Below are 16,402 nucleotides of genomic sequence, written 5' to 3' on the forward strand. Positions count from 1 at the left end.
CACTACTGCGCCCTTTTTTGCCCCCGATTGCTGCACGGGGACTTTACGGCTCCGTTCGGCGATGCCGCCCTCAGCGCAGCCGTAATAATAGTTCCCAGAAACTTCGCGACTTTGCGCTCTTGGAATAAAAGTTGCCGTGGAAAAGACCTTGCGTGCTGACTGGTATGTTAACCGGTGATGTTTTCCCTTCGCAGGCACAAACTCCACTATTGGGCGGCGGTGGCGGCGGCGGCGTTGGCGGTGACCGATATGTAAGTGACGCCACGAGAGTACCCTTCTTTATTAACAGTTTTTTTTTTTTTTTTCGCTTGTGAGGGAAAAATTCCCGCTTATTGCGCAGGCATGAAATACGCTGTGCGGAAGGATAGGTAGCTTGTGCTCTTTCAAGTTTACTGCGCCTTTAGAGAAATGGCTTAATATTATTTTTTGTGCTCGCCTTCCTCTAGCGTAGTCAGAAGGGGTATAGAAATTATTATAATAATTAAAGAAAGGACAGGAAAAGAAGTCCGGAAAGAGGAAAGGGGTAGGGTCTAGTACAGCACCATTTGCAAGGGAATTGCGAGGAAATCGCCGCAGAACATTAAACACTGCATTTTCTGTGCTGCATTGGCGGCCGACTGTCACGTTTTTCGCACGTTTTTAATGAGTCAGGACCGTGTAACCGGGATGGGGTTCTGAGCCTCGAAACACCCGCGGATTTTTTTTTTTTTTTACGCTAATATTTCTGGTCACCCTTGAAGCGTGAGTCTTCCACGGTGACGCTATACCATATAGTGTTGAATATTCCAAAAGTTCTGACGTAAGGACCACCCCCCCTCTCCCCACCGCTCCCGAACAGTTTCTTTCATATATGGCTTTGGAATACGTGGCCTTTTTCGTGCTGAAAACGCACTATACGATATGATGAAATTAAAGTATATTAAAGTATATATGATTAAATTAAAGTATACACTTGAAGTTTCCGGAGTACCAGACCTGTGACGTTTGCTAACATTGGAGGCTCGGTTTGTCAAAGCCATGGGTGTAGGAAAGAAAGGCACGTGGCGACTCCATTTTGAAATTCTCGCACTAGCTTTCCCGTGTACCAATGTCATGGGTCGTGGCAAATTTATGGTCGAAACTAGTTGATTGTTCGTTAACATAAGGTCGGTTAAATTGTATTCGAAAATAGACCAAACAATCAACTTTCTTCAAACTTTTTCCGGCACAGGAAACGCGCGAATCGAACATGAATCGCGTGAACCAAGCCGCATGACTTCATGTTTGACTTGCGCGTACATGGTAGTGTGTCCAGCAAGTATTTGCGCACAAAAGCTCCGTTACCTGCAGGGATACCGCGTGACGTGCTGAATTCCGTCCCGCTATGACGAATCCACGTTAGGCGGCCGATCCGTAAATTGACTGACAAACAAAAGAGATTTGTGTCGTGTTCAGTCGTTAGCTAGCTTCATATCGGGCTTCCTCTGATGCGCTTGAAACATGAGCAGGCTCACATTCGCACTCGTGCATTCAACCATAGCGCAAGTTGTCGCAGACTGCCGGCCAGTTCTTTTATGGGCATGCTGTGCGGTTGTTTCGGATGGTATACTGTCCGCTCATTTCGTCCCTTGTCGATGGCGTAACGTTTGAGTTTTTGATAAAACGATCAATGAGTTCAGTTGAGCAACCTGTCTGCGTGTATTTTGTGAAAGGTGTCCGAATTTTGAAACCTCTTTCCTTTTTAAGTTGGAAGCTTCCGAAAACTCGGCGTTCTTAGCTGAAGTAAGGGTTCAGACATAAGTGCCAGAGAAGTTCTGAAGAACTTTCGAGCATGAGTTACTTAGCAGACGTGAATATTTTTTGGCGTACGCAGTCGGCTCTGCAGCGCCGTCCATTGTGAAGGTACGGTGGCTATAGTGAAGGGATGGTGACATGTCTGAAGTGAAGTAGTAGTAGTAGTAGCAGTAATAATAATAATAATAATAATAATAATAATAATAATAATAATAATAATAATAATAATAATAATTGGCAAGAATACTGCACAGAGAGTTAGTGTGCTCGTGCAGGAAACATGAACTACAAATTAAGTAATTAACGTACTAATTAATGTTTACTCAATAACATTTCATTGTTTTCCTTGTACCAATAAACATATCTCCATGGCCAGAAATAAATGTAAACACGCCGTTTTAATTGTCTTTGATGTGGAATGGTGTTTGGGCTTTGTGGGGGCTTGGTCTTTTAATTGTGTGCTTCGGCTACTTCGTATGGGGATGCGTTCTCAAATTCGCTGGGTGGTCAGCTGACACCGAATTTATATCATGAAGTTAGTCTTGGTCACAATTTTATTTTTGACGCTGCCTATATCTCAGGTGTTTTCAGCACCAGTTCTTCTTGCTTTAACCCCACAAAGCCCAAACACCACTTCACATTAAAGACAATTAAAACAGCGTGTTTACATTTATTTCTGGCCATGGAGATATGTTTATTGGTACAAGGAAAACAATGAAATGTTATTGAGTAAACATTAATTAGTGTGGTAATTACTTAATTTGTAATTTATTTTCTGTGCTATCACGACTGTAAACGTCCTCCAGCACATCAAAAACGCCAGTACGGGCTCTAGTTTTAGTCATTAGCACATAAATTTGAATTTTTAGGCAACAAATTCAGCGTATCAAAAATGATACGTTGGGCTTTGTGGGGCTAGGTTGCCCAGTTATACCCAAGGTTGTTCCAGTAGGTAATTCAGTGTCAGTGACCGCCCAGCGAACTTGAGCAAGCAACAAGAAAACGAAAACTATCGCGCTATGCGCACGCGCGCACACGCATAGGCACGCGCACACACACACTTGCACACACACACACACACTAGATACCTTTGTATCTGCGTGGCAGCTGTTACAGAACGTGGTCTTGCGACGATTGTCCTCCTCTACGCTTTGCGGAAGTGACTCATTTATCTGTCTGTGTGTAATCAGTCTCGTTTGTATACTGAAGGCCTGCGCACTATATGCTCCGCTTATCAGCTGCGGACCCGCTACAGATGTTTTCTTTTTCGACCGGGGATGCGTGTGAGAAATTTTGCCTACCTTTTATGGCAAACGCGTATCTAAAATTAAATTTTTGAGTTTCACGTGCCAGAAGCAAGATGTCATTATCGAGGTACGCAGTATCGGGGGACTCCGCAATAACTTTGACCACCTGGTGTTTCATTAAGGTGCACCCAACGCACGGTACACGGGCGTTCTTGCATTTCAGCCCCATATCTAAATATGGCCACCGCGGCCGCGATTCGATCCCGCGCCCTCGGGCTTGGCCGCGCAACTCCAGAACCACGATGCCACCACGGCGGGTCGCAGGTGAACGTGCATCTTGCTTAGTTGAGGTGGTTATTTATGTGGCGGTTGTTTTCACCCATGGTCGAGGCATTTATTTAGCCGGGGTGCTCTGGCGATCTTACGAGAACACGAGTCGTTTGACAAAGGCTCTGGTTTGACTCCAGAGAGAACATGTAGAGAAGGAACCGAGATGGCGCGTAAGGGCGTGAAATCGCAGCTTCTGTAGATTCTTAAAACTGAAAGCTTTCCGTAATAATTAACGGATGCGCGCGCATACGTTTCGTGTACCAGTGTTAGACGTCCGTTGGAGTATCAAGCGAATTGAGAACAGCTAGCTGCTGCGATGAATGGGTGCAATAATGCGTGCCTGCATTGGCGATCAGAGAAGGAATGCCGTCTCCCCAGCAGCTGCAGCCCGCTCAGGTTGCACGGCTACGTGGGACCGAAGTAAACATCACGTACATTTGTCGTTATGACGTAGTCCTCCATGCGTTGCACGCGCCCTTTGGAGCTAGGGCGTACTCTTCACCTGACCGTATACTGTTTCATACGTGGTTTCATGGTGCATTGTTTGAGGTGTTTGCACCGGCATCCTGCTGGCAGGTCGTCGTCGCGTGCGAAGAAATGTGCGTCGCTCAACGTAGACATCTGTTGTCAGTGTTTCGAAAGGTTATAATTGGCATCGACTCTAAAGCTTTTAGCACGCGCGATGCGTTTCGCCACAGACGGTCTCGCAACGCGCGTCGTGTGCCCCAAGGCAGTCTCGCCTAAAGATGAGCTGTATACCTTATCTGAACATACCAAGCCCTCGGCACGCCGTGATAAGAGCCGTGTGTGTATTGCGGGAGGTCGGCCCGCGCACGCCCACGTCTTATACAATTCCTCCGGCCGTAGGAGAGCGGCGCTGGCGCAAGTATACGGAGAGAAAGTCCGTGGCTGCGATAGCTGGCCATCGTTCGAGTGGAGCACGCCGCGCTATCTTTTGTTGTCATGGGGACTGTTGCGCGACCGTTGCACGTTTAGTGGCGCACGGCCGTGGAGCCGCGATCGTCGAGACCTGTTATGCGGAACTGTTGACGCCCGATTCGGTGCGCGTGCTGCGTACGCGGCGTTGGTCGCCATGAACTTCTTCGACGTCAGGAAATGGTACAGTTTCGTGAGCCTGCAGCCGCCACCGCCGCCGCACGCTTACGATGGACGGCGACATCCTCGCGGCGGCGGTGGTGCACACGACAACTTCCGAGCGCCGCGAGGATACGTGGACATCGCGCCGACCTGCGACTCGCGCTGGGAATGGGACCGAAGCCTGCGCGAGAGACCCAGGAGGTCGTCTCGGCAGCTTCTTCGTGGTGCCCTCTCCGAGGACGCCTTGGCCGACGACGCTTCGTCGCAGCCGGCCACGCCCAGAAACTACCTGAGAAAAGCGAGCGGCGGCCAGCGCGCTAGCCCCGCCAGCGCGACGGAGGAGAGCCCTGCCGGCACGGATGTGCTCTCGTCTAGCTGGGAAGCCGGCACGCCCAGGTCAGAGAGAAGCCGGAAAGACTACGCCGCCCCCCGTGTGTCCGTGGACGACAGTGTATTGTACGAGCGCATATCAAGAGTCATCAGTGCTGAAGACATAGAAGTTGTTTCTGATCGAAAGAATTCGGAAGCAGCCCCTACTAGTCGAGGAAATATCACCAAACAGACCGCAACGCAGTGCCAAGAAACATTGGAACAGTGTGCTGCAGATAAGAGTGGCGAGGAGGTAGTAGACGTTGTTCGTGAGTCATTGCCTGATCGCAGAAGTAATGCACGGACTTCTGGGAAGTGGAGTGCAAAACTATTCCGGCACTCGGAAAGCAAGGCTGCGGTCTACCAAACAGTACAGAAAGAAAAAAAGGGAGCATTTGTGAGCTTGAGCCAGGAAGAGTTGCCAGGAATGCCGTCAGAACTTGAACAATGTAAAGATAGGGCACTTTCTGGGGACCTTGAACCTCCAGTGCCTGCTAAAAGTTGGGAGGTTAAGAATGCTTCAAGGACTGATGAGCAGGAGAGTTCAACAAAGGTTCAAGGCGTGCTTGGCATAGTGTGTCAACTGGAGCCACCCACATTGCAGGGTGACGATCAATCAAAGCAGTCCACATTGGCTCACGTGTCTTCAATGTCAACAGAGCAAAGTTCTGCGAAGCAACAGTTGCCATCTCAGTTTGAAGAAGCCCCACAACCATCTGGAAAATGGGGTCGCAAACTCTTTGGCCGACCTAAAACCAAGGTACGGAATGAAAGTCACAAAGAAGAAAAAGAAAAGCATTATTCTGGTGACAATGAAAGTTATAATGCTGATGTTTCTGTGAACCAGCAGTTTTCTGACAAGGAGGTTTCCAGGGACACAGGAATGTTTGACCGCGGCGCTGCAGCGGGTAGTGATGTGACCCTGAAGAACAACACAGGTTCAGACACAGGCTATCAGACACATCAAGATGAAAACTTGCTTGCCTTGGAAAATTCCTTGCATTCAGTTCCAGCTCCACCTGTCAGAAATCAGTCACTAGAAGAAAGGAACTTGTCATCCACTTGGCAGTGTACTTTAGAAAGCCCTGATAGTGTTCATAGGGTTGCCCACACAGATGCTCATCAGGCAAATGAAGTTCCCTTGTTCACACAAGAACATAGCAGGGAGCCTATAGTCCATGAAGCCATACCGCTCCATGCAGAGGCACAAGCTGAAATTATTGACAGTCCTACACCACCTGGAAAGAGTCCAGGAAGAAAGAAAGGATTCTTTAAGTTTCCTTCTTTCAAAAAGAAGAAAAAGCTTTCAGCTTCCAGTATTGAAGAGACTGTTCCACCTACTAGTGCGGACCCAGAACCTGTGGCAACAGAGCCTGAAAAATCACTGTCTTTTGATGAAATACTAGCAGAGCTTAGGAAACAACAAACAATGCACCAAACTTCCATCTCCACAGAGCCTATGTCTCCACTGCATGGCCAGCTTAAGAAAGTTCCACCCCCTGTACCTCCTAAATCATGGAAAACAACCGCAAACCTCAATCTCTCAACAGAGTATCAAGAAAACAGTGTGTCAGTTGATAAAGAAGAAATTCTAGAGCATGTTCAACCATTGCCTTTGGCTTCTGGGAAGAATAGTCTTCAAGCAAATGCTACTCTTCCCAATGAAGGCAGTTCTCCTGAGAACACTTTGCTTGCCAAGGAAAACACTGGTGATGAAAGCATGAGCGAGAACTTGCAGCTGCCTGTGAAGTCATTTTTTGACCAAGAACATGAACTGACAGTGTTGCAAGCAGAAAGCAATGATGCACTTTCTTCATCACCTACAGAATGGAGTTACTCAACCTTTCTTCGTGGCTATAGTGAGGACTTTGTGGACAGTTCCCCGAGACGACGCCACAACCTCCGTCTCTTGGCTGATGTGTCTGTCAGCAGTGATGCGTTGCCAGCAATAACAGAGGCCAGAAATCTTCATGTGTCAGACAGCATTAAATTGGAACAGAACGCAGGTCCCAAAGGTACCTTATCTGCTCTCAAGCCTGTCGACAGGCCCCTGCCAGTTGAGCACATCCCAGCCTCTGATCAGCAAGAATATTTTCTTTACAAACCAAGCACTGAAGCCAAGAGCATGCCGCGAACGAAGCTATTCAACTTGAAGGCAAAGAAGCAAGTGGAGGTTGAAGATTCATGCAGAGAGATTGTTGCTGCAGCCTGTGAGCGGTACGAGCCAGTTGCAGATGTGGAACAAAAGAATGAAGACTTAAGCATTTCAAAACTGTCAGCTGAGCCTTGCCAAGAGGCACAGGCTGATGAAAATCCAGCTTCTACTACCAATGAAGTTTTGCAAGAGTTTGAAGAACCCAGTAGAACCAAGGAACGGCGCTTCAGTCTCAAGCTGAGTTCAATGAGGAAAAAGAAAGTCGACAAGCCAACAAAGAAGCCAGATTCTTATGAGCAGCCAAGAATACTTGCAGCGCTACGACAAGAGAACAAGCCAAGGCTTCCAGTTGACAAGGGCAATATGATGGATGCCTATCTTCGCTCATTGGAGATGCAGCCAAAGTCACAGCTACGTAATCAAAGTGATGATAGCCTGGACTTGTCATTTGTAAGCTAAAGGTTCAGTGCTCTTAAGCTTAGCTTCTGTCTTTATGATTGCCATTTCACATGTATGTTAAATATGCGTAGCAACAAAGCTTATATTCACTTTAAAGTAAGTCTGGCAAGGTTGTGCAGCATTCAGGAATAAAGACTAAGAAAACTGTCAACAGTTGTGTGATATCTTTTTTTTTTCTTGCATAATAATGGCACTCTTATAATACACATTCAACAAGAGCCTCTGCAAATACACACAAGAAATTGCAGCTGTCGTTCTCATTACAATCACCACAAATGTAAATCTGTAAATGCAGGGTACATTACTTTGAAATCCCTGCTCTCTTGTACTGAGAAATTGAGCTAGAGGAAGTCGTTTTGGTTCCTAATCATTTAGCTTAATCTTAATCATTGCTTTGACCATTCACTTAATTAAGTTCTTGCACTTGAAAATCTGGACAGACTTCTTAATGAAAAGTATTCTTTGCAGCAGCAGTGTGATATTCCTTCCTCTTCCTTTCATGTTCTTGTTTTGCAGCAAACAAATGGGGAGGATGGTTGGGAGTTTGAAGAAATCACGCTGGAAAGGGTGAGGGTAATTGTCTCCTCTCATTTTCTCTCCATATCTTGGGTGGAGGTGCATTTTGCTGCTTGCAAATGTAGGCTGCTTTTCTTTTTGTTTATTCATACCACTATATATAAGTAATCAGTGTTGAGTGCAGCATGTCTCTTATCTTTAAACTCGCTACAGTTTCTTTGTCACATGAGCATGTGGCCTGTCACAGCTGTTGCTAGTTGTCAGTTGACTTTGGTTGATTGCAAGTTATATGAAATTTCGTAATGGTGTAACCTCGGCAGCCTTTTCTGAGTAAAACAGTTCTTTCTTTACTTGTTTAATCGAGCAGCTGAATGTTTCAGGAAAAGATAACACATAACATTCCTGCAGCTGGACTGTTATGCTGGGCTGGATTATCTAGCCCAGGCAGCGCTGAGGCATCTGTGGGCAAAGAGAAAAATACAAGCATGCATGCCTGCTTGTCACTAATGATAGTTTAGAGTTTTGTTTGTGTGCTTTTGAGATCTTCTTTATGGGTTAACAGTGAGAAATATAAACTCATGTTTATCGCGAGCACTGTTAAAAGCTGAGATGGATGTGAAAGATGTCAGCATCTTCATTATTTACTCACCTTGTAACTGCACTGACTCATCTGTTCAGGGTGGAGCTGGCTTGGGTTTCAGCATTGCTGGAGGCACAGACAACCCGCACATAGGCGAAGACCCCAGCATCTACATAACAAAGCTAATCTCTGGTGGTGCTGCTGCAGCTGACGGAAGGCTACAGTGAGTCTACACGTTCTCATTACCATTCACTTTCCATCATACTAAAGAACATAACTCGCCTGTTGTTTCCGTTTGTTTCTTCAGCGAAGACTGCCACATCATTTCGTTGTTCAGACTTCTCTCTGTGGCACATTGTGCATTGTGTTTCGCACCTGCCTTGGCGTGGACTGTGTGCTGTGTCCTCTTCTAAGTGTAAAGAGCACACTGAAGCAGGACAGGCAGTATAAATGGACAATGCACAGTGCTCTCTAACAAAATGTATTTTGTTTTTGAAGCTATAGGGGATGTCAGAGTGCAACTTTGTGATCAGCTTTTGTAATGATGCTTGCAGAAAAGCTAATTTTATCATGCCCTCTTGAATTACATTACACAATTAGATTTGTTTGTTTATTTATATAATATAATATTTATTTATTTATTTATTTATTTATTTATTTATTTATTTATTTATTTATTTATTTATTTATTTATTTATAATAGATGACATGAGCAGCAGATGCTAAATGTATAACCATTTATGTGATCTCATAGGGAGCAATGAACTAGTACATAAAACTGATGCAATATAACGTACTGCTTGTATTTTATTTTACACTTATAAAAAATGCTTTAGAGGTACCATCAGCATAGTATGCAGCAGTATCAGGAAAAAGCTAGAACACACCTTAAGCAAGATTACATGAATTTGCAGAACAAACTGCTAGTGAAGTACTCGGGCCTCTTAAGTGCACTCCAGAGAATAAACCACACAAGTTGTAAAAGTGCTCGCAAAAGTATAAACAAAAAAGTATCCTCTTGTGGGTTCTGGCTTGTTCACATTTAAATTTATGTCAGTGTACACGATGGCATTAAATTGTTGACTGCATAGTGCTCTCTTTACTTGCTCCCAGGTGACATCACCTGTTTCTGATCCACATCTCCAACACTCGCAGCACAATGCTTTGTATGACACACTGTTTAAAATTGTACACCCTTGGTGGTCTACCCATGCCTTATGGCAGTCGTCGCTGTCACTCTCACCTTCACTTTCTTTCTTTTAAGCACTGTGTGCTGGGCACTTACCTGTCTATAGGCATGTCCAACAAGAACTGCTTGAATGCCACTGTAATCCATGACGAACTGTTGCACGCATTCGTTAGCATCCACTCAAAAGCACTAGGAAGGCTGCAGCTTCTACCTTCAGCACCTGCTCACAATTTTCCAATAATACTTGTTCTGAAGCCTGAATGTAAGCGGTGTATCAGTATACGTGCCTTCAATTTACTTATTACCGCTTCTTTGAACCAACACGACTGTAAAAGGACCCAGCTGGTACTACGTGTAAGTGCAGCACACTGAACCGAATCAAAAGTCAAGATCACAAACGGCACAGAAAGAAAGGGTGTTACATAATGCGCCTGTTTTTGAGCAGAACTTCCAAATCCGTCTTCTAATAGTTTGCAGAGCACTGGAATGTGCTTCTGCATTATAAGCATACCTTCCTAATTCTATCACTGTGGATTGGATATCCATAAAAAATAAGTTATGACTGTGCATAGCTGAGCACTGGCACTTGAGACCAGTCCTTGGATGGGGAGGTGCCTTCCATCGCCAACACCTCATCACAAGCCCTTGCCTACGTCCCCTTTTTTTGCGTCCTTTATTTGGCTTTGCTCTGTTTAACGAGATATATCATCCTAACAGGGTTGCAAACTTTTTGTTGAGCAACCATGCCCAATCAGTTGCAGCTGAGAACAGTTGTCCCCCTTTCAATCCCAGAATTATTCTTCGCAGTTAGCATGGACTGCAGGCATTTGAACCCACAGGCACACAGATGATGAACCATCTTGGCGCGAACACTGGAATGTTTTGAATATTTTGTCTCCTTGCTCAACATATGAAGCGAAGACCTCTGTGCAAACAAGTTTCAAGTTCGTCAAGCATAGGGCCACTGTTTTGGCCAGGCCTGTTTCACAAAAAGGCACTTAGAGGCTGAACAGCGCACTCACACCTGCTCACAAAAGCTTTTGGAATGCATAAGCTGAAAGAAAAATAAAAGAAAGCTGGAATATTTCACAGCCAGAGCATGCAGCTTGCAGCTTGGCTGCGTTCTGCTCTTTACTATGGGACCTACAAAGTACACCGCTCAGCTTCAGGCTGCATGCTTTAATCATGAAGTTTTGAACTTTTTCAGTGTTCTAAATCTTTTGTGGGAAAGTGTGTACAGTCACTTTTAGGCATAGTGCTAGTGTTGTTGATAGGAAAACAGCATTGTTTAAATGAAAAGTGTACTGCTGGATCTGTAGAGCTTATACCACAGAGTAGTACCATGAATTCATTAATCTGCCACTCTAAGCATCTTTGCCAACTGAAAGCTCACACCCCCAGGGTAGGCCTGCCATAACCAAAATCTTTAGTCTCTAATGTCATCTAATTTAGCTTAGGAAGGCATGTCAGCAGGCAGGAAACATATTGTTAATCAGGCTAAAGAATCGTTATTGCAGAGCTCGATTGCCGTTACAATTGAGGTTATTAAAGAAAGCTTGTTAAAGTGAATATTGGTTTGCAACATGCTCTTATTTTCATGGTGATCATATTTTTGCAACTTACACATGTTTGTCATTAAATCTATTGATTAATTTTTGCAGAGTCAACGACATCATCCTTAGAGTCAACGACGTTGACCTCATAGACGTCCCACATTCCATAGCTGTTGAAGCTCTCAAACGAGCAGGGAACTCTGTTCATTTGGTAAGTCCTCAATAACTTCCACTCGTTGCTATATATCTGGTAGTTTTAAGCGAGCTGTAATTTTATTTTCATTGTTTCTTTTAATACAAAGGTACAGTGAATGCTTGTTCTGTGGCTTTACTTTATTTCTGCATTTTTTTATATTTTATAAAAACACTACAATGATTGTATTGATAACCTTGACTCATTGAATATTTAAGTGATTGTTTGTGTTCATATCGTTTGCTTCTTGGTCATAAATCATGCCAATATAAATTGACTATGCAGCCTACAAGCATATTTTATTTGCTTCTTTTCTTGTAATTCTTTTTTTTTCTCTCTCTCTCTTACGGCAGAGGACAATAATGTGAGCAGGCCATAACAGTTGCTTCTGTTGTAGTGCTGCACCTAAATACAAACAATCGTAAACACCAAAAGCAATTTTTTTAGCGGAGGTGAGAGTAGAGTTCTAAACAAGGCATGATAACCTCATATTCTTGCACATTGGGGTACAACCACAAGTAATACATGCAGTAATATTTGTAGCAATTTGTATAGGGCGCAGTCTCTATCAATTGAAGCTGTCAACCATTTGTTTTCTTGAAACTTGAAAGGTTAGGAAATAGCTGTTCGAACAAAAACTTCATTTTGATCAAGGAGATAAGTTATAGTATTAGTTATATGACAAGTATATACAACCTTTGTCCGTAAAGTTTCGAGACTGATTTATTTTCTTCTCTAGAAACTATTCCCCAAAACAAATGTTGGTGCGTATGTGTAGCACCATCTTTTTGGGCTAACCTGAGCTATTTATGTTAATTGCTGTGGTAGCCGCTAGCTGGCACTACATGTAGAAAATGCGTTGTCACTAGTCTGCGCATTCTACTGTGAGTGAATGTGGAGAGATGGACGTCCACCTCAAACAGCGAGTAAACATAAAATTCTGTGTGAAGCTTGGCAAGATAGACACGCAGACGTATGAGCTCCTTCGTGACGCTTACGGCAACGAGACATTATCGCGGGCGCGAGTTTTCGAGTGGCACAAGAGGTTCGTTTCGGGGAGAACGTCGGTGGAAGACGACACAAGGCAGGGGCGCCCTGCAACCTCACGGAAGGAAAACAACGTGGCTCGGATCAGGGATTTCGTACAGCAAGACCGCACCATTACACAGTCCGCACGCTATCGGATGCTCTCGACATTAGTACGACAACATGCCACCAAATTTTGCGTGAGAACTTGGGGAAACGAAAGCTGAATGCCAGACTTGTACCACACTCCCTCACACAGGCCCAGAAGGACACGCCGGCATCAGTGAGCACTGATTTGCTCTCTGAGGCAGAGAAGGATGCTGCATTCGTCGACAGCATCATTGCTGAAGACGAAATATGGCATTTTCAATACGATCCTCAAACAAAGAGGCAGAGCACCGAATGACGGTCCACAAGCTCTCCGGCATCGAGAAAGGTGCGGCGACAGAAGACCAAAACAAAGGCGATGCTGATAGTTTTTTTTCGATGCCAGAGGTGTCATACACCACGAGTTCGTCCCACAAGGGCAGACGGTGAATCAGGAGTTTTATATCCGCGTGCTGCAATACATGCGTGATGCACTGCGACGCCGTCGCCCTGACCTACGGGCATCTGGACAATGGAGCCTTCTCCACGATAGCGCAAAGCTGCACACGGCTCTCAGCGTGACAAAATTTCTCGCCAAGCACAGCATTACTGTACTTCCCCATCCACCATACTCGCCTGACCTCTCCTCACGCGATTTTTTCCTGTTTCCTCGTGTGAAGAGAGCCCTAAAAGGTCACTGGATGGGGAGCGTGGAGGCCATTCAAAACACCACGACAAAGGAGCTGACAGCTCTGCCAAAAAAAGCGTTTTCCAACTGTTTCCAAGACCTCAAGAAGCGTTGGAAGCTGTGTATAGATAGACTGCAAGGGAGACTATTTCAAAGGGGTGCTGCACAAATGATTTCAATGTTAAACGCATTTTTTTTTAATGGACTCACTCTTGGAACTTTACGGACAAAGGTTGTATTATAATGCCAGTTATAGTGCTAACTTATTATTACTAGTGTTAGGTTGTAATAGCCCCTCTACAAGAATTGCTGTTGTAGGTAATAATATATTGTGAAACTGATGACAACCTTACCTTACTCCACATGCCAGGATTGTCACATGCTGCTACAAGCTGCGACGTTTGTGGTCAAAAGTGCACACACTCTTGAGACACTAATGCAATGCTATTTTCATGATGAAAACTTGTTGCTCTGCTACAAAATTAAGGAAATATTTACCTTCGCTCCTTGTTCTGGTTGTCAGACTGCAATGGATCCTAAGCCACATTGTAATAATGGGAAATGAAAAGGCAGATAGAATGGCATCTGCGGTGCATACATTGAATGAACTTGAACCAATATCATTTGCTGCATCCAACATGGAGACAGCACTTCAGGGACGGAGGCGGAAAAGATAAAAAAACATGTGGTTCAATGAGTAGACAAAATCGTCTGTTTGGTGCAACATAAACCGTTTCTTACGCTTCTCAACAAACCTCAAAATAGAATGGTTGTTAGACACACTCTTACATCGTCTATGTCTTGAAGTGGTGGTCACACCGCATTTCTTATGTCATATACGGAAAAGACCCTCTTCAGATTGTGTACACTTTGGCACACTGGAAGCTTCTGTAGAACATATCCTCATTGAATGTCCACTATGTGACCAACATAGAGAAACAATTCAAGATCATTTTGACATCTTACATTGGTGTCCCTTGTCTTTAAATCAATTGCTCGGGCCCTGGGCCTAAAAAACTGTGAAAAACCATAAAAAACTGTGAAAGGCTTGCGCAATTTTCTTGGGGACAGTGGCCTTATTAGTTCCTTGTGAATAGTGCTATTTGAATGAGGTAATTTTTGTCTCACTGTAACGTCATAATGACTATGTCGTGTCATTGGCATTTTGTGTGCTTTGGTGGTGGTTCATTTTTCATCTAAATTTATTATCATTATAACTTTTTCGAGCTAGTGACTTATGTGTTTCTTTGAACTGAACTATTTCAACATGGGCAGAGAATACTCATGATTGTCAGGTCATGCGCCAACCTTGCATTATGCATATTTTGTATATGTAGATTTGTAAATTTATGCCAAGTTCTCTGTATGTTTGTATAATGCATGTAGCATATTTCTTTTTTTTTCACTCTAGGCAATTGATAAAGGTTTCGATTATTTCTATTTATATTGTTCTCTTGTACAACAACGCTTTTTTTACCCTTTTGTGTGTGTGTGTGTGTGTGTGTGTGTGTGTGTGTGTGTGTGTGTGTGTGTGTGTGTGTGTGTGTGTGTGTGTGTGTGTGTGTGTGTGTGTGTGTGTGTGTGTTTGTGTTTACAAATTCGGGAGAGCGAGCTCAGTAGCCAAACTTCCCATATTGTTACAGGTAATAAAAAACAACAATCTACAAACACTTCAGCAAAATGTCTGCAGGTTTTGCTTGAGTGGCAGCTACTGATTTCCAAGCAGTTGAAATCTGTTTATTTATTTTCTGAGTTTAATATGAATAGCTACTGCAGTGTATGTATGAAGACTAGGTTACTGTAATCAGAGTGAACCAGAGCAGACACATAAAAAGTAGTTACAACTGCAATTCCTATTTATGTTACAAGCAAAACGATAATGTAACAAATTAGCAACACTTGTTAGAATCATGACAATGCAGCATTCTTCAGAACTTACAAGCTATATTGTACACGCAAAAGTAACAGTTTTCACAGTCTTGCCTTTGAGCGCATGATTTTACAGTAGCCACTGAAATCGCATATTGATTTACAAATTTGCAGCACACTAAGTGCTGTTGATTCTTGTTTTCTACCAGCAACATGATAGTTTTTTCTCTTCTTGAAAGTGTGTAAATTTGCCTAATTTTTCTGCATCTTTCTAAGTAACACTTGTCATCACATGTTGCTGACATGGCCATCCCTTGCGCAGCTGGTGAAGCGTCAGCGGTATCCGGGACCCCAGGGGGCCAGCCAGCAGCAGCACACGCCACCGCAGGTGGTCGAGATCGAACTGATCAAGGGCAACAAGGGCCTGGGCTTCAGCATTGCCGGTGGCATCGGCAACCAGCATGTGCCGGGTGACAATGGCATATACGTCACCAAGGTCATGGAGGGTGGTGCCGCACACCTCGATCGGCGGCTTGAAGTTGGCGACAAACTGGTTGCTGTAAGCTCTGTTTGCCTTCTCTTTTGGGAAACTAGAAAATTAACAGCACTGCACTCTCTCCAGAGTGTTGACCAGTATGGCGGGACACAACTGAGCTGGGGTTGCCATGCAGACAATGGGTCAATGAAAAAGCAACCCTTTTCAATAAATAGCATATAGCTACAGACCTAGAAGCAACTCTAAGATAGATTATCGGGTTGAGCTAGATTGGTTTATTACACTAATAGACTAGTGGTGAGGTCACATTCAGTTGTCGTACCGGTTCAGAAAGCCAGAAAGTGAGATAGAAAGTGGATGGCAGCATTGCTTTCAAATTCTTGAACATCATGTTATGGCAAACTTTACCATTTGTTGATTATAAAAGAAGTTAATAACATTGCATTTAAAAATAAAAGAGAATAAAGAAGAGAGAAATGATGGTGTACACGACTTTGTAAAATGACCAAAGAGTCTGTGTTGCTGCATAGTGGCATGACCAACATTACGATTTGAATGTGGTATTGAAACGGGGATGTTTTGAATGCACTTGGTGGTGTTGCTCTGATGCTGACAGTATGCAGCTTCAAGTGGGTTTGGCCTGATAAGCCTTGTCAATCCAATCTGTTCCTTTATTTACTTCACAGATGAGCTATCACTAAGCGAGAGAGAGGTGGTTACTTGCTAGTTGCTGGTGAAACATGTCTGTGCAGATATTGCTAGCTGGCCTTCATG

General features: G+C 44.1%; 1 protein-coding gene across 4 annotated transcripts in view; it reads left to right on the forward strand.

The window, feature by feature from the left end:
- The window catches only part of LOC119442109 (disks large homolog 1), a 673,008-nt gene that overhangs the window by 517,127 nt on the left and 139,479 nt on the right, over positions 1 to 16,402 (forward strand). For all 4 annotated transcript variants that reach the window (XM_037706855.2, XM_049661898.1, XM_049661900.1 and 1 more), the window contains 5 exons: positions 195 to 251; positions 7,948 to 8,004; positions 8,626 to 8,750; positions 11,378 to 11,480; positions 15,455 to 15,691. In XM_037706855.2, the coding sequence (XP_037562783.1) occupies positions 195 to 251; positions 7,948 to 8,004; positions 8,626 to 8,750; positions 11,378 to 11,480; positions 15,455 to 15,691 (579 nt within the window). The remainder of the gene's footprint in view (positions 1 to 194; positions 252 to 7,947; positions 8,005 to 8,625; positions 8,751 to 11,377; positions 11,481 to 15,454; positions 15,692 to 16,402) is intronic.

Source organism: Dermacentor silvarum, chromosome 2 (genome assembly GCF_013339745.2).
Source record: "Dermacentor silvarum isolate Dsil-2018 chromosome 2, BIME_Dsil_1.4, whole genome shotgun sequence".
Lineage (NCBI taxonomy): Eukaryota > Metazoa > Arthropoda > Arachnida > Ixodida > Ixodidae > Dermacentor > Dermacentor silvarum.